Genomic DNA, 20,279 nt, shown 5'->3' on the forward strand with positions numbered 1-20,279 from the left:
CTTTACACTTCACTTACCTTATTTATTTTTTTTACAGATTACTCGTTATTAAACAGATAATGCCACGTTACTGGAGGTTTTTGATTGTTACATTAATCCAAATTTACCACGGAGAATCAAATAATAAAAGAGAAGTTCAATAGTATAAAAAGAATTCAACCATTTTATTTCCTTGCTCAGACATGGTAGATACAATTATCCTTTAAATTAGTAGTAAACCAGAGTCAATTTTGTTCCAGTGACTTAGCCACAAATCTGTGCCGAATAGCACTGTATGCATCAATGCATTCGTATGTATATACATACTGGGTCATACCAAAAATCTATTACACATGTAACAACTTAAGCACTATATTAAACTGTACTTTTTAATATACCTTTTCCAGTCAATATTAAAAAATCTGTTTTATTGAAATATTTTACCTTCTTAACAAGTGACAGATCTGTTTCCAAAGCTCTGGGTGACCATCACTGGGTCGTACTTGACCATTGTAGCAATTGATGTCTCATTATGAGCAAGTTGATACAAATACACTTTTGAATAAGATTGTTAATTTCAACACTTCCGACCTATTATTTTAGATGTAAAAAATTACTTTATTATAAATAATCCCCAAAAGAATTTTATTTTGGAGTATACAACACGAAACTGACGAATCCGATGAAAAATCCTCTATCCTTCTTAATATTGTCATACGCATACGCAGATGTGGGTAAATCACATTTTCAATTTATTTGCACCTCGTATTAGTGTTTAAAAAATAAAGTTATGGAGTTATAAATATAAAATACATAAGTATTAGAAAATACTTTCTGTTTTTAAATTTTTATAGCTTGCATCTGAATATCAAATTGTTTTCAGGAAGTTATCAGTCATCTATTTTTCGTAATTGAAAGCAAAGATTCTTATTCCCTAGTTTCAACAAAAATGATAGTTTAACTTAGATCCATGTCATTCTGCAGTGAAACATTTCCATTAGACACAGTGTTATTTAAAGTACTCGTTTCAAAGTTTGGCATTGGATTTCGTAAGCTTTCGAATCTTACGGGTGCAACCGCAGGGTTTGCAAGATTTGTTGAATCATTTCTACTCCCTGCAAGACGTACATTACTAATACTATTAGTTAGATAAGGTACACGTCCATGCCGCTCAAGACCAGGCCTCAAAAGTGATAAAATAAAATTTAGACTGTCGCTTGATACTAAATATGCTAAACCATTTATCATTTCTCTTCCGATGACGTCATGATTTCTATTTTCCCGCCTCTGTGCTCGAATAGCTCTGCGTCGATCAACAATTGCTCCCGTAATCATGTTTTGTAGATTTGAATTTCTTGCTTCAGTTATTGATCTAATTCGTTCGGCGAATGTTCCAATACTACTACTATTATTATTTGTTGTTTGGCTTCTATCGCTGGATGAGTTTGTAAAATTTACCTGTGAAGACCCATAAATCCTGCTTTCATTTTGGGTATGAGAGAATCTATTTTGTGCTTCTACAGAATGTATATGATTTTCTTGTCCTTCTGGAAATACAGAACGCACTTGTTGGCTATTGGAAGTCGTTTCGACCATTTCTGAAAAAAAATACAAGATCTTGTTTTTTTAAAGGACCAACCATACAATTCCAATTAGTGACCAATTTTCCAATACCAACATTCCAATTAGTGATAAAAGAATTAATTTTGTATGCACTGACCTGCGTGTTGTTGGGATGTTGACAGTTGAGTATCATTCTCATTTGGCACAGAATGTCTACTGGAAGTACTACTATTAAAAAGTCGATTGCTTTCCGATCTTGATCTTTGATTTGGCAATCCTCTAGTAGATCTTGAAAACGGAAGCGACGTATTTGCCGTATGAAGCTCATTTGTTCTACCCATATTGTTTACAGAGCCAGTAGATATCGAGGCTCTATTAATGTTTGCTGCACTATCGGTGTTTGCCATGTTTTGAGATTGATCGTTACTTGAACCATGATTTATCAAAGAATTATAGGAATTAGAACTTTGTTGAATGTCGTGCTGATGTGCTCTTTGATCAGATCCTGATTGTCCCTGAAATGCAAAAATAGTAAACCCTGTTGTATATGAAATTAAAAATATGTGAATTTGATAGCGGAATTTTTAATTTATAAAAATACTTTTACTTTCAGCTACCTGATTAAGCGGTGTATTTCTATTCCTCGAATTGCCTCGTACTCGCAACAAGTAACCTTCTCTTCTACTAGAATTATAATTATGTCTTTGACTGTCTCTTGAGAACAGATGTTTAAATCTATCTATCTCGTTAGCAGTAAGTTCTCTTGGTTCAGAATCAACTCTATGAACAGGTACTTGGCTATAAAGTTTCCTTCGAGATACCACTGGACTTTGTTGCTGCTTCACCATTTGTTGCATGTGCTCCTGAAATATATTATTAAATAAAAGCACGAATTTTTTCAACTATTAAATTTGACGTAATTTACCTGTAATGATATTTGTTTGAAGAAATCGGAATATGGTTTATCTCGTTTAGTTTCCTCATTCTTTTTGCCCAGTTTCTTATCTAAGCTTTTCTCGTCAAAGGTACTTATGTCAGGTACAACTTGCTCATCTTCTCCTATAATAGTAGGAACCTTAAACGTAGCTATTATAGCTGAGAGTGATTCGAGCACCTCTATGGCTGTTAAACGATTGCTTGGCTCCAAGACTAAGAGATTACGAATTATCGACGACGTTCCTTCCGAAATACGATCGTCACTATGAAAAGATAATCAAATACATCAGTATATCGTTTAGATATGTACAAAATATTTTTCCTTTTAAAACATACTTGGGAATATCATAGTTTGCTGCTTTTATTTTATTAAACAACTGCGTTGGGCTGCTATCATAAAAAGGAAATTGACCATACAGCATAATAAATAAAACAACACCTAAAGCCCACATATCTGATGGTTTCCCTAAGTAAGGTTTACCGGATAGGACCTCTGGGGAAATGTATGCTGGGGATCCCCGTTGGTCTTTCAATAAATCATTTTCACTGGACAAATGCTTGCCCAAGAAAAAGTTTATTATTGTCACCTAATAACATAAATTATCCAATACACATTTGGTGGTAAAAATTAAAAATTTAACAATTATTAGAAGTAATATTGCATACATACCCTTCTTGTTCTACAATTTAGCACCAAATTGCCTAATTTCAAATCCTTGTGAACGATATTTCTTTTATGTAAGGCAGCTACAATTCTTACGGTGTCTATGAAAATTAAAAGTGTTTCTTTTTCAGATAATTTTCTTTCTTTAACAATATGATGTTGTAAATTGAGTAATTCATCGTTACGAGGATTGAAATCATGGGATGTTAAACAATCAAGTACCAGGCATAATCGACGCTTAACTTTGCCTGTATACACCATTCCTGAGGCAGTGCTCTTTTCTTCTAGCGCACAGTCCTGAAAGGCATTATTTTATTAGTTAAAGTGAAATTTACATGTAGCAAACTAAATTAGCAAACTAATCGATAATTACTTTAAAAAAACCGTGATGATGAATAACGCCATCTTGATTTTGTAATAAACTTAGTAACGAATATTCAGCATGTAATAACATCTTCCCTTGTCGATCGTCCTCTGTTTCAAGCTCATTCTCATCCTTTAATGTCAGAATTTTAATTGTATAATATTTATCTGTGCCAATTCGCCTTGCTAGGTATTGAACTATACTTTTGACAGGAGATATTCTTATTAAAGGACCTAATAAATAAGGCCCTGCCCTTTTTATCATACTTGAAGACACTGGAGTACCAGGCTTTGGCATTTCAAATGATGCATCACTTGATAAAGGCAATTTCGAAAACTGTTTCCAGGAATGCTTAGATGTTCCTTGATCTGCACTTTTACCAGTGGCTAGCTCACTTTGCTGAATTCGCATATCTGATACTTCGTCGTGGTCAGATTTGCTCTTTATTTCATCAGATCCAACAACTCTTTCTGTAAAATTAAAATATCCTAATATTAATATAGATAAAGGTACTCTATACTTTTTATTATTGAACGTTTAACAGAAAAATTAAAGCACCTGTACATGCTATATCCATTGGAGGGTGTATCATGTATTTTGATACCGATGACGGTTCATGTACTCTTAAATCAGAGTTACTTGGTCTATTAATAACAATATTACCAACGTTTCCTAACCTTCTCTTAAGGTAAGGATTATCGATATTTATATTAAAAGGATGATCAGCAATAGATCGATCAGTCTCTCAAGCCTCTACCATGTTATTTGTTTAAATTCAGTAATGTTTGAAATAAGGAAATTATTCATTCTCACTTATGTCCATGGCTTTAAAATCACTGGGACATTTAACATAGGTGACCCTGAACTGTCATTGTCTCAAATAATGATAGTCATTTCTGTAAAAACATAATCTTTGTTAAAGTCAGCATAAATACAATAAATATAAGAGATGTATTCGCTCCAAAGGGAACATATATTTAGTAATCTGTAAAATTATTTCTTACATTAAAATAAAGTGAAAATTAAAAAGGTATGTTACTTCTTAACAAAAAGACTTTCTTGAATACAAGCAATGAATTTAAAAAGATAGAGATTACATATATTTTCTGTGATACATGAATCGTACCAAAGAAATACGACACGCATTTAAAGAGACACTAAATCAAACATAATCAGGATAAATTAACACGACATATTAGCGAAACATCACTTATAGCGTAGAATAAATCAGAAGAGAAAATACAATATGACCCCTAAGCAAGTCCCATAAGTTTTCACGAGGCGACGACATGACACTTCTTATGGGATGGGTGTAACCACTGAAATATATAGTAAACTGGAACACTCGCCATACTTACGCCTGATTCCACGCTGGAATTAACCGAGGTTTAACTTGTTTATACTTTGTTCAAACCTGCTGTAAACAAGTTAAACTCCAGTTAATTCGAGTTGTGGAACCAGGAGTGTGCCAGCTTTTATAAACGTGAATAAGGCCGATATTTTATTAACCGTACAGCACAAGTGACTGAGCGACAAAGTGCAAATAAGAGATTCTGATTGGTTGTAGAGAAAATCGGAATGGGGGAATTTCCGTCGTACCTTCCTTGCAGCCAATCAAACCTCTTCTTAGCTTTACGCCACTCCGTCGCTCGTCACTGTAGCGTTAATGAAATATCGGCCTATCCCAAGTGGAAGAATAAATATCCCTAGGTCCGTGAATTTGTGACAATGTGGACCCCTTCCTCGCTCTCTCGCATTCTCCACCTACCTTAATTTTTCCACTGTATTTGGAATATTTTACTGCTGCTAGAATTCATGGAGACCTGAAGTGATCGTTGATTGTCGCTGATTGTGCAAAGTCAACATGGCGAGAGGCAGTAGCGCTGGTTTTGATCGACATATTACTATATTTTCGCCCGAAGGGCGTCTCTACCAAGTAGGTAAGTCACGTCAAAATCATGTTCAATCTATTCTGTAGTTAATAATATTTTTTGAATCAATGTTTCACACAATTTATGGCATTTGGTAGATCGGCGGTTAGCGTGACCTGCATATTTGAAATTTGTCAAGTTTATTTGCAATCTGATTTCAGAATATGCATTTAAAGCGATTAATCAAGGCGGTCTCACGTCTGTTGCTCTAAGAGGTGTGGATTCTGCGGTTTTTGCGACACAGAAGAAAGTACCTGTAAGTTGATTTAATTTTATTGTTGTGAGGTTAAGTGGAAGTTATCTCTTCTGACATCTCTCAATGCATCTGTAGGACAATTTTTGTTGTCTTTACGTAGAGACATATTATCAAACAAAGTATTAATAATTTGCATTTTATATTTAAACATTGACTGAAATTTGAATTTTACAGGACAAGCTTCTCGATGCTTCGAGTGTCACTCATGTATTTCAGCTCACTGATAATATTGGCTGCGTGATGACAGGAATGATTGGTAAGTGGTGTAAATAGTGAAAGATTAACTATGTTTCTGAAGCAAGGACCATTTAATGTTAGAAGTACATTTTTTACAGCGGACAGCAAATCTCAAGTCCAGCGTGCTCGTTATGAAGCAGCTCTTTTTAAATATAAAAACCAGTACGAAATACCAGTAGATACTTTATGCCGTCGTGTTGCTGACATTAGTCAAGTTTATACGCAAAATGCTGAAATGAGACCACTTGGGTGTTCTATGACCCTTATTGGGTATGATAAGGAAAAGGGCCCATGTATCTATAAGGCGGACCCAGCTGGGTACTTTTGTGGATATAGAGCTATTTCTGTCGGTGCAAAGCAAACTGAAGCAAATTCATATTTGGAGAAAAAACTGAAGAAAAAGCAAAATTATGATTACGACGAGACTATTCAGTTGGCTATAACCTGTCTCTCTACAGTTCTGTCAGTTGATTTTAAACCAACTGAAATAGAAGTTGGAGTTGTGTCCAAGGACAACCCTAAATTTTGGTGAGTCTTTTTATTACATTAAATATTTAAAAATTAGTAGGGTTCTAATGTCTACATTGTTACGTCTATTTGCAGCGTCCTCACAGAGCAGGAAATTGACAAACATCTAACTGCCATTGCTGAAAAGGATTGATAACATTTATTGTATATCTTTTAATAAACACATCAAATTTCAACATGAATTTTTTTTACAATTCTCTAGGTATATGGATGAATAGGATAAACAGTCGAATGTATTAGATTAGTAATAAAAACCACCCTGGCATATATTATAAAGTTTGTTATTTTTTAAGAATTTAGGCATTATCGACAATTTGTCTTGTTTTTTTGTATGATTACAAACTTGAGAATTGAAAGCATTCAAACTGGTGGACATATCATGAAGCTTTGAGAACAAACTAAAGAGAGGCCTATGTTCGGCCATCATGGGTTGTGTAATACCGTCTCAGCTTCATTTGATACCTTTGGAACTCTTAGCTTTAATAAAATGGTTTACTCCGTTCAGATTTAACGGAATACTATAAAATGTATTTACTTAAAAATAGTGTTTTAACTTTCTAGGACATAAACAGGTGCCATAATACCAGAAGGGCGTAGCCAATCAGAAACTCGTAGCGGACCGACTCTACTTTACCGAGTGAAATATCGATAGCCAGCTAGCATCGATAAATATCGCTAGTGGCGGGTATCGATGGATAGCCATCATTAGAATAGATAGTGGCTGTCTCTAGAGATGTCGTACAGGAATTCTTGGTGTTACATGGCGCATTATTTTGATGGAAATCAAAACTGTACCGTTCAATTAGGGTTACCAGATCGTTACTAATGTACGATATCACATTTTGCCTCACCGTTCGGCGCAGTTTCGATGAGGGAACATTCTCAACTCAGTAACATTAAGTGAGAATATTCGTACGTATTTAAGAGTGTTTCGTTAATGGATGCAAATGTGATTTTGATAGTTGGTACTGTCACCGGTGGGACATTAATTGTACGTACAATGATTCTGTTTTTCAGTCTGTAGATTTAACCAAGAGGTATGACGTCCACGCAGGGAAAAATGCGAGGTAGGATGCTTTCCAATAGTTCATAAAAATAATCCTCTGTTTCCCTCCCAATTTGATAGAGGTATTTTTCTCACTTTTTCCCCATACTTTGGTGAATAATGAGACTGTAATCTTTACAAGAAATGGTCCCGCAGTGTAAACAGATGATAGTTATTGGTGTATCAGTTGTTAGAAATTATTTTTAATTCAGGAATTTTATGTCGCAGGCCCAGGACGACCACCAAAATCAAAAAATTCTTGCACTTGGTGTGGAGAAACCAAACAACCACTGAAATATGTCCTTCCCACTCAACATGGAAAAAAAGAGTTTTGTTCGGAAACTTGTTTATCTGAATTCCGCAAGGCCTATGTGCGTGGTGCGTGTGTTCAGTGTGACAATGTTATTAGAGGAAGTCCTGTGAGGTTAGAACAGAGAGACGGCCCAGCGAAAGATTTTTGTTCTTCCTTCTGTCTGAATAAGCATCAGAAGAAGGACAGTCAAGTTGACTCAAAGAAAAGTTAGTCAAAATGTATTACTTAATAAATAAGTTTCATAACATGGGAAATTTTATAGCAAAATATAAATAGTGATTTGGTAGTTATCGCTAAAGGTATGAATATGTATTTCTTTTAGATAATGGTGAACAACCATCACCAGCTGCTTCACCAGCTCCGTCTGGCTTACCGAGTGGGAGTAATGCTCCTTTAACGACTTCATCTTATAATAACATAAACAATCAGTCAACAGTATCTCATCCTCCGTCGACATCAACAGGACCATTTCAATATAAAATGTATCAAACTTTTGACTGGGAATCCTACTTAAAAGAAACAAACAGCTCTGCTGCTCCGGTTGAATGTTTTAAACAGGTATTTACCAAACTTTATACTTATTGCACTTATAAAAGTGTTACCTTATTTGAATGACAGACATTAATTTTCGAAACTTGGGGAAATTGATTTAATCTTTTGTCATTTCTAGCATGAAATTCCTCCGACAAATGAATTTAAAGTAGGAATGAAATTGGAGGCACTTGATCCTCGGAATATTACATCAACCTGCATAGCCACTGTAGTTGACATCCTTGGTCCACGATTGAGATTACGTTTGGATGGCTCGGATGATAAAAATGATTTCTGGAGATTGGTAGATAGTAATGAAATACATCCCGTAGGCCACTGTGAAAAATCAGGTGGTATGCTGCAACCACCTTTAGGTTTTCGCATGAATGCTTCCAGTTGGCCTATGTTTCTTTTGAAAACTCTAAATGGTGCAGAAGTAGCTCTATCAAAAGTATTCAAGAGAGAACCAAAAACACCACGTTCTAATTTATTTGAAGTGGGTCATAAGTTGGAAGCAATTGATAAGAAGAATCCACAGTTAATATGTACTGCAACAGTTGGTGCTGTCGAAGATGACATGATACATATTACTTTCGATGGATGGCGCGGGGCCTTTGATTACTGGTGTCGATATGATTCCAGAGATATATTTCCTGCAGGATGGTGTTTCAAAAGTGGCCATCCGTTACAACCACCGAAGCAAAAGTGTAAGCTTATTTTTCTTATGGAGATGAACCTCATATATTAATGAATTACACTTCAACAAATTATTTTATATTTACCACTTCTGTTTATATGAGTATTGTGAAATTGCAGCAACAGGGCCAAATAGGTTTAAGTCAAGGACAAGCAATGTTTTACCAGTTATGGCTGTATCGAGTGCTGGCACCGGAGGAGAACCAGCAGTAGCATTAGTTAGCCCGGCAGGATCTAGTGCGCCGCCACAGCCAGCAACTGAACCAGATACAAGTACAGCTAATAATAAACCCCGTTCACTAGAAAATGGTAAGTGTTTCATCTTATTGACTGCATTGTGATATGAAATGAACAAGTAGTTAATGAATTGCGCGAAATGTTAATGATTACAACTGAGACATGTTTCTTTATTTTAACACGTATGTTTTCTTACATTGCAGTTTGCTTGTATGTAAATCACAGTTGTTCCTGTGGTCCTTACTTTGACCCTCGTAAAGTCAAGGCAATGCCTGCACAATTTGGTAGTGGTTCAATGCTGAGTGTTACGAGAGATATTTTTCAAGCTCTATTGATGGCAGCGACGAGTCCTAGACAAATGCTAAGTTTGTTGAAACGTGGTGAAGGAGAATGCATAAATCTTACTTTGGAGAGCAAACCAACGTCTGTGCGATTGCCAGTATTTTTGGAAGTGGAAGATTTTTATACCTACATAAGGAGACAGCTCGAAGATTTGTGCGCTTGCGATCGAATGTTATCACAAAGCAAGGAAGCGTGTAGCAAGTGTCTCACTTCGCAACAACCGCAGTCCACTAAAGAAGACACAGACAATTCCACGGTGGCGGAAAAAAGGCGATGGTCGACAGAAAATCAACAGAATCCTACCACAACGGCGTCTAGTATGCAACAACCACGAACAGCTAGTCCTACGCCAACGACAATGGAACCTGCAGCATCCCCTACTGCTGCGAAGCAACCACGAAAATCTATTCCTGGTAAAACATTTATTTGTCTTCATCTAAAAATTCAATATTTTTTCAATTGATGAAAACCTATGTAAAATTATGAGACTTCTGATGGAATTAAAATTTCGGTTTGCACTTTTGAAATTAATGTACGTTCTGGATATTACTGTTATAGAAAAGGGTTTATAAAGCATTATATTTGCAGAGCTAGAGGCAGCGACGTCAACAACTCAGTCCGAGAGTCCGGCAAACCGAATTTCGTCCACTGAGCCAGCAGAGTGGACAATTGAGGATGTGATTCAGTACATTGCAATTACTGATCCTGCCCTTGGTCAACATGCAGACCTGTTTAGGAAACACGTATGTTTCTTTTTCTTTTTTGTTGATTTTTCTATCTACAGAATATTTTCATTGTTATCTTGAATTAATGAAATTGTTTTATTTGTTTCAGGAAATCGACGGAAAGGCACTGTTACTCCTCAACTCTGACATGATGATGAAGTATATGGGATTGAAGTTGGGGCCGGCTTTAAAAATTTGCAATTTAGTAAACCGAATCAAAGGTAGGAGGCATCTGATGCTGTGACCTTTTCAAACCTCCAATTCTGTGTAAAGTAACGAAAAGGAACCTGATGCATTTGAGGTTAGGTAATCGTTAATGTATTAAATACAAAAGAGTAATGGAGGTCGTTAATACAGGCGTGATCTTAACGATGTTTTATCAAAGTTTAATTAGCCCATAAGCATGATTATTATTTTCTCCTTTTCCATAAGTGATGTATGTAATTAAAGTGGTTAACTACGTGATACAAGATAAATGTAGCCATACGTTTCTGTTAATGAATTTCTTCCCTTTTCTCCGTACGCGTGTTAATGTAGGAGTACATGTTATATACAGTTATTTTAATTATCGTAAGCAATAATGTTGTTTCTCGACACAAGTTCTAACAGTGACGTGCAGCTACAAGTGCGATCATTGCCAGCTTGGCATTAATGACGAATAGATGTTAAAGCCTGTACATTCAGTAACAGATCAATTGCCGTAATATATGATTTCGGAAATTAAAATAATGTAACATTTAGAATTTCTCCACATTGAAGTATGTAGGGAAGAGATTTGCTACCCATTATCAAGTAGATACACTACATTTACTTCAATGTGATCTGCAAATTTCTTTAAGTTCTTTCAAATTACAGTTCCACTCACACAACCTAATAAAACCGTTATATTTTTGAAACGTTCAAATATACATAATACACTCACATAGTATCATTCCCACAGTATAAACATGTATCTGTTGAACATGCTTTGGAGTGAAGCAATTGCATTTTTATCTTTGCGTGAGAAATGTTATTGCCGTAAATTACTTTAGGTAAGTATAGCAACCTTCATTTGCTTGGAAAATGTATGTTTTAATGTTCTTTCTATACTTTAATTAAATAATTAAGACATTATTTTTTTAGCAGTCCTCGGTAGCAGTTGTTCGTGGATTTCGAATTTTCCCAGAATGGTTCTAATTGGCTACAACGGGAAGTAAATTTAACCAATCAAAAACCGTGCTAAAGATGAGTTGGGAGCACATAGGTCCAATTTCATAACTTAAGTTAATCGAAATTTAAATCGTTTATACGCGGTTTAAACCTGCTGTAAACCAATTAAACTCCGGTTTTTACGAGAGTTGTGGAACCGGCTCAAGAGCGCACCCTTCTTGTAGAAACCTAACCTTTAAAAAGAGCTTGTAAAGCCGCGTATGTCATGTGTTTATGCTTATTTGCGGAATAATTATTTGTCACTATTGACTGTATATGTAAGGTTGTAATGTTCGCTTGTAGGTGATACTCTATAAACGTGAAAATTAACTTTCAGTTTGGTAACTTTCGTGCTGTCTGTAGTTGACATTTTAAGCAATATTGAATAATTTGTATGCAATGAATCCTGAAGGTAAGTCGGATGAAACATTTTTTAAACATGTATATTACTTGAAATGTTTAATAATTATTTAAGAATTTGTATAATCCTAAAATTATGGTATAACATTCTCAGTTTATGAATCAGATATAACTATTTTTTGTATTGTAGAACAGTAAGATTAGATATGTGTACCTGATAGCTGCCAGATTTAACAATATGATTTTACTTAAATATTTGTTCATGTAATGTCAAGGTAAAAGCAACAGTAATATTGTATTTGTTACGAAGTTAGGTAGATTAAAAAATTGTCATATATACACATTAATTTTTGTTGTCAATATTTAAGCTGAACAAAGTGAAACCGATGATGAAGAAGTGGTTAAGAAACCTGGATTTGTTTCGCCTCGATCTCAGAGATCGGGTAGTCCTTGGGAATCAATGAACAGATCACGATCTAATTCTGGAAGTCATAAATCATCTCCTATTAGGTAATTCATGATATTTATTATTTTTCATATGTTGCTTCTAAATACAGGGTTAGCTATTATATTTATATATCAGTATTGAAACAAAATTTTTTTCCTTAGATCTGGTGCAGAGTCACCAGTACCTAATGATCAAGAACATGTACAACTGCAACAATCAAATGGAAATGTAAGGAAATCTCGATCAAGATCTATTTCAAATGAGTCGTCACCATTATCATCAAAAACACATACGAGATCATCTAAATCTGACAGATGTATCAAGGCTTCTAGATCAAAATCGAGCTCCAGAGATGGATCGGCATCACCAGCTTCTGCATGTTCGGTGAAATCAAGGTCTAGGTCGAAAAGCACTTCTCCAGTGGACTCGAGGAAGAGCTCACCAGTTAAGTCTAGGAACACTTCACGCTCCAGATCAAATTCACCAAAAGTAAAATCACGATCTCACTCCAGATCCAGTTCCAAAGAGAATTCAAGATCTCGATCGCGATCAGTTTCCCAAAATCGAACAGATCATGAGAAGTCTCGTTCAAGATCAGGGTTAGTAAAAGCAAAGTCCAGATCTCGGTCTAAATCTAATTCGCCAAAGTCGATAGTTGGGTCACGTTCAAGATCTGGTTCTCCGAAGTCAACATCGAGAGCACCTTCTCCAGTTGAATCACCAAAAAGAGATTCTAGATCTGCCTCTCTGAGGCCAGCATCGAGATCTGGCTCTCGATCTATTTCTCCAAAAGCAGGCTCTAGATCGCGATCTAAGTCAGGCTCCGTAAAAGGTCACTCAAGATCCCGCTCTAGATCAGGATCTCGAAAATCTTTTAAATCTCGTTCTCGATCAAGATCTGGCTCTGAAGGTGAAAATGCCACATCAAAAGCAAGATCCAGGTCAGGATCAAGAACAGGCTCACAATCGCCATCTGGGTCACGAAATAATTCTCCACACAATTCAAGAAAATCTCGTTCGAGATCAAAATCTGGTTCTCCAGCATCCAGAAAAGGGTCTCGTACTTCCAAACATAGTTCTCGTTCTAGGTCACGATCCGGCTCCCCAGACAGAACTGTAAGGTCAAGATCGAGATCAAGATCCCATTCTGGTTCAAGAAAATCATCACCAGTGGCTTCTCGGAAAGGATCTCGATCAAGATCTCCATCAGTGACCCAAAAGGCAGCATCACGTTCAAGGTCTAGGTCTGTTTCTGGTTCTAGAAGAAGTTCACGTTCATGCTCAAGATCTTATTCGGGTTCAAGGAAATCAGTGTCAAGATCAAGTTCGAAATCGGGCACACCAGTGTCCAGAAAAGCTTCTCGTTCTCCTGGATCAAGAAAAGGTTCTCATTCCCCTGAATCAAGAAAAGGTTCTCGTTCACCAGGTTCAAGGAAAGGTTCTCGATCTCCTGGATCAAGGAAAGGTTCTCGTTCACCTGGATCAAGGAAAGGTTCCCGTTCACCTGGATCAAGGAAAGGTTCCCGTTCACCTGGATCAAGGAAAGGTTCTCGTTCACCTGGATCAAGAAAAGGCTCTCGTTCACCTGGATCAAGAAAAGGCTCTCGTTCACCTGGATCAAGAAAAGGCTCTCGTTCACCTGGATCAAGGAAAGGTTCTAGATCTCGATCTGCATCCAGATCGTCACGTTCCCACTCAGTGGCGAGTTCACATAAATCTAGATCTAGATCGAGGTCAGGTTCACGATCTCGTTCAGGGTCACGTTCAAGGTCTAGAAAATCAGGTTCTCGATCAAAGTCAAGATCAGTGTCTAGATCGAGATCGAGATCAAAGTCGCGATCTAGATCGGGATCAAGATCAAAATCAAGATCGAGGTCTGTCTCAAGATCAAAGTCAAGGTCAAGGTCTAGATCAGGTTCTAGAGGTTCTAGAAGTCGCAGCAAAGATTCTGCTGGTGTCACTGCCAGGGGAAATAGAGTATTATCAGATTCCGAGGGCGAGGATGCCGAAGTGAAAGGTAAACGGAAAACGAAACATGACATATCAGACTCGGAGAATGAGGAAGAGGGTTTAGCGAAAAGGAAAAAAGTTGAAGAGGAAGAAGGTGCCGAAGAAGATGAGAAAGATAAAAAACCTGTGGAAGACAAGGTTCCTGCTGAACAACCGGAGGATGAAGACTCGGATGAAGGAATTCGCTTAGGAGGTGGAGAGTAAGTGCTTTACTTATAGTACCCAATTATTGAAAAGAAAGGGAAGGGACACAATGTCAATAATTATCTTAAGTTTCAATATGAAATCGAATGCTTTAAGAAAAATGAATTTTCGTCATTGTTATTTCTTGCTGTCCAGGAGCAACAGGTATTTGTAAGTAATATTTGTATACGGGGGAACTTAGAATTTTTTATCCTCACAGCATTTAATTTGAATTAAAAACAATTACTTCATATTTGAATCGATTTTTCAGGGATGATTCATTATCGGATTTTGATCGGATGTTAGCACGCAAAAAAGAGGAACAGTCTAGGAGACGTAAACGCAAAGACATCGATATTATTAATGACAATGATGATATTATTGCACAATTGTTGTCGGATATGAAAAATGCTTCAGAGGAGGATAGGAGGCTAAATCAGCAGAGTAAACCAGCCACAAATAAGATAGCTATGTTGCCAAAAGTAATGTCGCAGTTGAAAAAGCACGATCTACAGTTGGCTTTCTTGGAGCATAATGTTCTTTCCGTGTTGACCGATTGGTTGGCTCCGATGCCTGACCGTTCATTGCCATCTCTAAGAATTAGAGAAAGTCTTTTAAAATTGTTGTGGGAGGTAGGTATATAATTGTTCTTCAAAGATGTTTTTTTAGTTGACAATGAATGGAGAGAAAATTCTAAAAACTTAATTATTTTTTCAGTTTCCAAAGATTGATCAGTCGTCATTAAAACACTCGGGTATAGGAAAAGCAGTAATGTATTTATATAAACATCCTAAGGAGACAAAGGATAATAAAGAACGAGCTGGTAAATTGATCAATGAATGGGCACGTCCTATCTTTAATCTATCTGCCGATTTCAAAGCTTTGTCGAAAGAGGAAAGAATGCAAAGAGACCTAGAGCAAACACCTCAAAAGAGGCGAAAAACTGATGAGGGGGGATCGTCCCAGAAATCCCAGGACATTAATAAAGCGCTTAAAGGGGATGCCAAGTAAGATAATTTAAAAAATGTACCTCAATCCATTTTTATTTCGCATGTTAAATAATTTATTTCTTTTTTCTTACATAAATGAAAGTTAATTTGTTTATATTTTAGTTATTATATAATGAAATATTTATTTATTTGTTCAGACAATTAAGACCAGGAGATCCTGGTTGGGTTGCTAGAGCTAGGGTTCCTGTTCCATCGAACAAGGATTATGTGGTTCGTCCTGACTGGAAATCCGATGTTGATATTAGTAGAGTAAGTAGCTTAATTATCAAAGAAAATAATGTACGTAAAGTATGAATTCTATCTCAAATTTTTGTTTAATCCTTTTAAAAATTGTGTTTAATATTTAGAGTACCAAGAAACAAATGAACCGGTTCCAGAAGCATATGAAGAATTACATAGATAGTAAAAGAATGAAAGCAGCTAGAAGAGCAGTGGATATTTCCATCGAAGGGCGCAAAATGTCTTTATAAATTTTCCTTCAACTATGTAGTGATTAAGTACGATAATTCGCAATATATAGATGAAAACAAAAATGTACCCTAACAACGGCATTCTGCAATTGTTTTAATAAATAAATTGTAAGGCTTACGGAATTATGACAATTTACATAGTATTATCGTTCGAGAAACTGGACTTTTGAAATTTCATTAGATTATTTTATGCAGTAATTTTCCGTCTGATAGAGTTCAAATATGGCGGAAAAGTGAATAGATTCACCTTATGCGAAATGAAATCTGACAGCGTTTTGATACATGATTGGTGGAGGAAAGATAGTCCAACTTCCCTCCATCAATCACGTATCGAGGTTTGGAGCACCGATGCGCGCGCATGTGTTGTTATGTATGATGATGTGAATGCATTCCGCTGCATAGGGTAACCGCCACTGATGACCGTCAGATGGTACCATCATCGTCAGCTTGCGACTCAGCCCGTGAGCAATCTCTCAACTCACCTCGGTGCACCTGGGTGCACCTCTGCTTGCGGTCGGGAGTGAAACATGTGTCTGAGGATAACCTTATTTCTAACACGATATTGAGATAATTCAATCTACATATGTGTCAGGACCAGTATGGATCCAGCAGGTACTTTACATTTACGAATTTATCCTTTTTTTAAATCTTTTTTTGTACAGATTAAGATTATTTATCAATTAATAATCCACGGGATTAGTTTTTCCGTAATTTGACATCAAAATTTGAAAGACTGTTTCTTATGCTACCCATATGTTCAATCGTAATACTGCAGAAACTGATAGGAATCTACTTTAAAATGTTAACAGAGAATAATTCTTATTTTCAATCCTTTTAGTTTATTATTGATTGCTAATATATTTAAACAGAAGTGTATTACACTTTACTAAATTATAATATGGTACATATTGAAGTGACAGTACTGAAAGGTATGTCAATATAAAATGTGATGTTAAAAATGATCATGGGTGCCTCTTGATAAATTCTTATTTTGAACAATTTCTTCATTAAGACAATTTTTTTTGGCAACTGACAGCTGGCAGCCGAATCATCCTCTTATATTTTATGAACACATTCTGATCTATTTGAAATAATTTCAGCATCACCATCAAAATTATTACATAATCGGGCATGTTTTGTACGGCCCGTGCCACGATTGGATGGCTGTGGTCGCATACGGAGGAACAGCGTACATGGCAGTGGTGCCAGTGCGAGTGAATCCGAAGATGACTGTCGGAAGTCAAGCACAACTGTTCCATTACGGGCGAGGAATGATTCGATTTGTTCCGCACAAAGTAATAAAGAAACACCTGCTATTCCTAGTGTGGGTAATTCTATTCCTTCAAAGCCTGGACAAAAGAGGCGTTTATTAATTTCGGAGTCAGCCAGGAAATTAGCAGAAGCAAGAAGAGAATTTTTACTTAAATATGAAAATAAGGCACCCGATAGAAGTAAATTAACAATGTATGATTTAATTTATTATAATCCAACAACAAATCCAATAAAGAAGGTAGCTGAAAAGGAACAAGTCACTGTACCATCAGCATCGATGTAAGTAAATTATTAAAGTGTATATTTTAAGAACTCATCTGAAAAAAACATAGTTAATTAGTTTTTTGAAGAAGATTAAGTGTGATCAATTCGGTTTCAGACCTGATAAGATTGAAGAAGCAAATGTAGATGATCCAGAGCCAATTCCAGTACCTCGTGTTAAAGTTGGACCTGATGGTCAATTAATCATAGATGAGCAAAGTCTGACTATAGAACGAACTAATGCAAAGAAAGACTTAGAAGCCTTGGCCAATTCTGGTCCTGTATTGGATGAAGGGTTAGATAATAATGGGTTTTATAAAAGGCGTCAAAAGAGCAAAGAATGGGCAAAATGGGAGACTCTTAAGTTTTATAAAGCTCTTACCACTGTTGGTACTGACTTTCTTTTAATGCAGAGCTTATTTCCTGAACGTTCAAGGCATGAAATTAAAGCTAAATTTAAGAAAGAGGAAAAAACTAATAGAGCATTGGTACAAAAAGCTCTTTCATGCCATCAAGAGTTTGACATTGATACATTAAAAAAAGATCTTGGTGAGTTTAGTTAGAACCAGGTATATACAATAGACCTTTAAAATTCAACTGAATATGAAAGGTTTAAATATCTTCAACATATAATCGCTAATGTTTTTTCTGTTGTAGCTACTTTTGATGAAGCCGATAATGGACACTTTACGGAAACTATTAAATCAAAACGGAAAATGAAAACCAATAGTTCTCACAGAGGTTCAAAGGGGAAATTGTGTCGTATGTACAATACTTTATAAATGCAATCTTAATATTCCTGCATGTAAATAAATGTTTCCTGTTTGTGTGTAGGTATCGTTGCTTCCAGTATCGATGAATCTGGAAGCTTGGATGATACAGATACAGACGAGCCGAGGAAATTAAATAAAGGAAGGCCACAACAAACACAGCGTCTTGAATCTGCTAAATGGAGGTCATCAAAATCTTCAACGATTGAACATAATTTATTATTTAAAGATTGTCAGACCAAAGAGATAGAAACAGCAAGTGTGGTCAGCTCTGACAGTGATACAGAGATTTATAAAATAAGGCCAACTCGATCAGGCAGAGCACCAAAAGTTAGAAAGTTAAGAGCTCCAGAAGTAAATGCATTTGACGAAAGTTCTTCCAAATTGCTAAATGAAGACGTGGCGATAGTACCCGAGGAATCAACAGATACGTCTTCAGAGAATGTTACTTCGATTTTGGATGAACCATCTGTAATTCATCGTGTGGTTAGAGATACTAATAAAGTACAGCCAGGATCTCTGGTAATATTATCTAGGGAGTCGGAAGAAGATCCTAGAGCAACGGTGATGCAGGTTTACATGGTTGGTCCAAATGTTAATTCGGAAAACACCGATCTTCAACCTATAAATCACGTTCAATTGCCACAAGAGCTTTTAGCAACAGTTACAACTAAACTTCCTGAAAGTGATCCTCTTGCTCTCAAGGTAGAATAAACGTACAGCAAATTTACTGAAACGTTTGTTGACTTCGAATTATGACAATATATTCAAGCATGGAAGACATCAAGTATTCAAGAAGCTCAATCGAGATTAGGTCAAAGCTTATATCAAATGAATCAAAACACATTATTCTTTTTTTTTACTTCTTTATCTGCTCTCTCCTGTTTATACGTACATATAAATATTCATACAAATATGCATGTTTGCATTTAATGGCTTAAGGCGACATTTTGTACTGTACGTATAAGAATTCTTTATTATACGTTATAATTTGACTGTCATTGTGATATAATATAGTTTCAATGTTACTTAAAGCAAATGCATATCTTGTACCTAAAGTCTGCATTGATCAGTTTATATTCGGTACTTTACCTATATCTTATGAAATTATTTCTGGATAGTGATACTTGTCAAAGAAATGAGTTGCGCCGCCATTGGGGTAAGTACGTTAACCGTCCGCATTTTTCACTGACGGCAGCACAAACCCTACCAGAGACGAGTTGGGAGATTGTTCACGGGCAGGGTGGCGCGATCGTATCCTGTGCTGCCCTCTGGTTTCGTACGTTAGCTTTCACCGTTTTCAGAGCGTTTTCGACCGTTATCGATCATTTTTCGAGTGTTTTTGAGCGTTATCGAGTGCCGAAAACATTCAAAAACTGTCGAAAAACGCTCGATAACGCTGGTAGGGAAATATAAAAATTATACGCAAAATGACTCGGCTTATATCCGCAGTTAGGTAAGCCTCGGGAGGATTTTTCGCAGTATTCGACTCTCACGCATACTCGTCGAGTGTAGCACCGACGCACATATACTCAACATCTCGACCCGTAGCTTAGCGCTTGGCTGGTTGGGACGCGCGAAGATTTCTAGGAGCGATCGCACTCACGCAGATTCGCTGCATGAGAGTTCCGTACGCGACACCGACACGTGCCCCAAAGCTCCGCATCATGTCGACTTCGAGGCAACAATGTACTTAATAGTACATAAGTAGATGAAATCAAATGGAGCGTCGCGAGTGTTCTTCCCTTACCATCAAAAGCGAGCAGTGTCGGTAAGCGTAGGTAAGCCACCACCGTCAACTGCCGTATGGTGTTACCATCACGAGTACGTGAGCCGCCAACGGCGACTGGTAGATGGTACCGCCATCGTGAGTGCGCGAGCTCCTATCAGAAATTCGTTGCGCCGACCTTGGCGGCAAAAAACGGTGGAAGCTAACGTACGAAACCAGAGGGCAGCACAG

General features: G+C 36.6%; 5 protein-coding genes across 11 annotated transcripts; 4 read left to right on the forward strand and 1 right to left on the reverse strand.

Annotated features, from left to right (window-relative positions):
- Nucleotides 1–145: 145 nt before the first annotated feature.
- Nucleotides 146–4,948, reverse strand: LOC105699880 (probable serine/threonine-protein kinase DDB_G0277165). 6 transcript variants are annotated; one of them, XM_023433868.1, is made up of 9 exons: nucleotides 4,865–4,948; nucleotides 4,065–4,402; nucleotides 3,516–3,976; nucleotides 3,149–3,439; nucleotides 2,815–3,065; nucleotides 2,468–2,741; nucleotides 2,160–2,405; nucleotides 1,700–2,057; nucleotides 146–1,577 (listed from the first exon to the last, which is right to left on the reverse strand). In XM_023433868.1, exons 2-9 carry the CDS (start codon nucleotides 4,096–4,098, stop codon nucleotides 937–939), a joined length of 2,556 nt encoding a protein of 851 aa, XP_023289636.1. In that variant the 5' UTR covers nucleotides 4,099–4,402; nucleotides 4,865–4,948; the 3' UTR covers nucleotides 146–936. The 6 variants fall into 6 exon arrangements, with proteins under 6 accessions (XP_023289636.1, XP_023289635.1, XP_023289637.1 ...); XM_023433867.1 differs by lacking the exon at nucleotides 4,865–4,948 and adding an exon at nucleotides 4,758–4,851; XM_023433869.1 differs by lacking the exon at nucleotides 4,865–4,948 and adding an exon at nucleotides 4,750–4,806.
- LOC105699881 (proteasome subunit alpha type-6-like) lies at nucleotides 4,144–6,734 on the forward strand. The gene is made up of 6 exons (XM_012425275.2): nucleotides 4,144–4,194; nucleotides 5,317–5,446; nucleotides 5,599–5,693; nucleotides 5,868–5,949; nucleotides 6,029–6,458; nucleotides 6,534–6,734. The coding sequence occupies exons 2-6, from the start codon at nucleotides 5,371–5,373 to the stop codon at nucleotides 6,589–6,591; spliced, it is 741 nt and encodes a 246-aa protein (XP_012280698.1). The 5' UTR covers nucleotides 4,144–4,194; nucleotides 5,317–5,370; the 3' UTR covers nucleotides 6,592–6,734.
- Nucleotides 6,735–7,181: 447 nt separating this feature from the next.
- On the forward strand, nucleotides 7,182–11,073 carry LOC105699929 (polycomb protein Scm). 2 transcript variants are annotated; one of them, XM_012425378.2, is made up of 9 exons: nucleotides 7,182–7,370; nucleotides 7,476–7,525; nucleotides 7,732–8,022; nucleotides 8,139–8,374; nucleotides 8,487–9,054; nucleotides 9,164–9,352; nucleotides 9,484–10,035; nucleotides 10,211–10,365; nucleotides 10,457–11,073. In XM_012425378.2, exons 2-9 carry the CDS (start codon nucleotides 7,498–7,500, stop codon nucleotides 10,589–10,591), a joined length of 2,154 nt encoding a protein of 717 aa, XP_012280801.1. In that variant the 5' UTR covers nucleotides 7,182–7,370; nucleotides 7,476–7,497; the 3' UTR covers nucleotides 10,592–11,073. The 2 variants fall into 2 exon arrangements, with proteins under 2 accessions (XP_012280801.1, XP_012280802.1); XM_012425379.2 differs by having other exon boundaries at nucleotides 7,182–7,358.
- Nucleotides 11,074–11,730: 657 nt separating this feature from the next.
- LOC105699909 (protein IWS1 homolog) lies at nucleotides 11,731–16,139 on the forward strand. Its single transcript, XM_012425330.1, has 7 exons — nucleotides 11,731–11,947; nucleotides 12,264–12,405; nucleotides 12,505–14,553; nucleotides 14,808–15,168; nucleotides 15,254–15,543; nucleotides 15,684–15,795; nucleotides 15,894–16,139. The coding sequence occupies exons 1-7, from the start codon at nucleotides 11,935–11,937 to the stop codon at nucleotides 16,014–16,016; spliced, it is 3,090 nt and encodes a 1,029-aa protein (XP_012280753.1). The 5' UTR covers nucleotides 11,731–11,934; the 3' UTR covers nucleotides 16,017–16,139.
- Nucleotides 16,140–16,507: 368 nt separating this feature from the next.
- On the forward strand, nucleotides 16,508–19,353 carry LOC105699637 (transcription factor TFIIIB component B'' homolog). Its single transcript, XM_012424777.1, has 5 exons — nucleotides 16,508–16,628; nucleotides 17,117–17,567; nucleotides 17,668–18,098; nucleotides 18,207–18,311; nucleotides 18,384–19,353. The coding sequence occupies exons 1-5, from the start codon at nucleotides 16,616–16,618 to the stop codon at nucleotides 19,031–19,033; spliced, it is 1,650 nt and encodes a 549-aa protein (XP_012280200.1). The 5' UTR covers nucleotides 16,508–16,615; the 3' UTR covers nucleotides 19,034–19,353.
- The last annotated feature ends 926 nt before the right edge of the window (nucleotides 19,354–20,279 follow it).

Source organism: Orussus abietinus, unplaced genomic scaffold (assembly GCF_000612105.2).
Source record: "Orussus abietinus isolate OABI.00-Male unplaced genomic scaffold, Oabi_2.0 scaffold19, whole genome shotgun sequence".
Taxonomy (NCBI): domain Eukaryota; kingdom Metazoa; phylum Arthropoda; class Insecta; order Hymenoptera; family Orussidae; genus Orussus; species Orussus abietinus.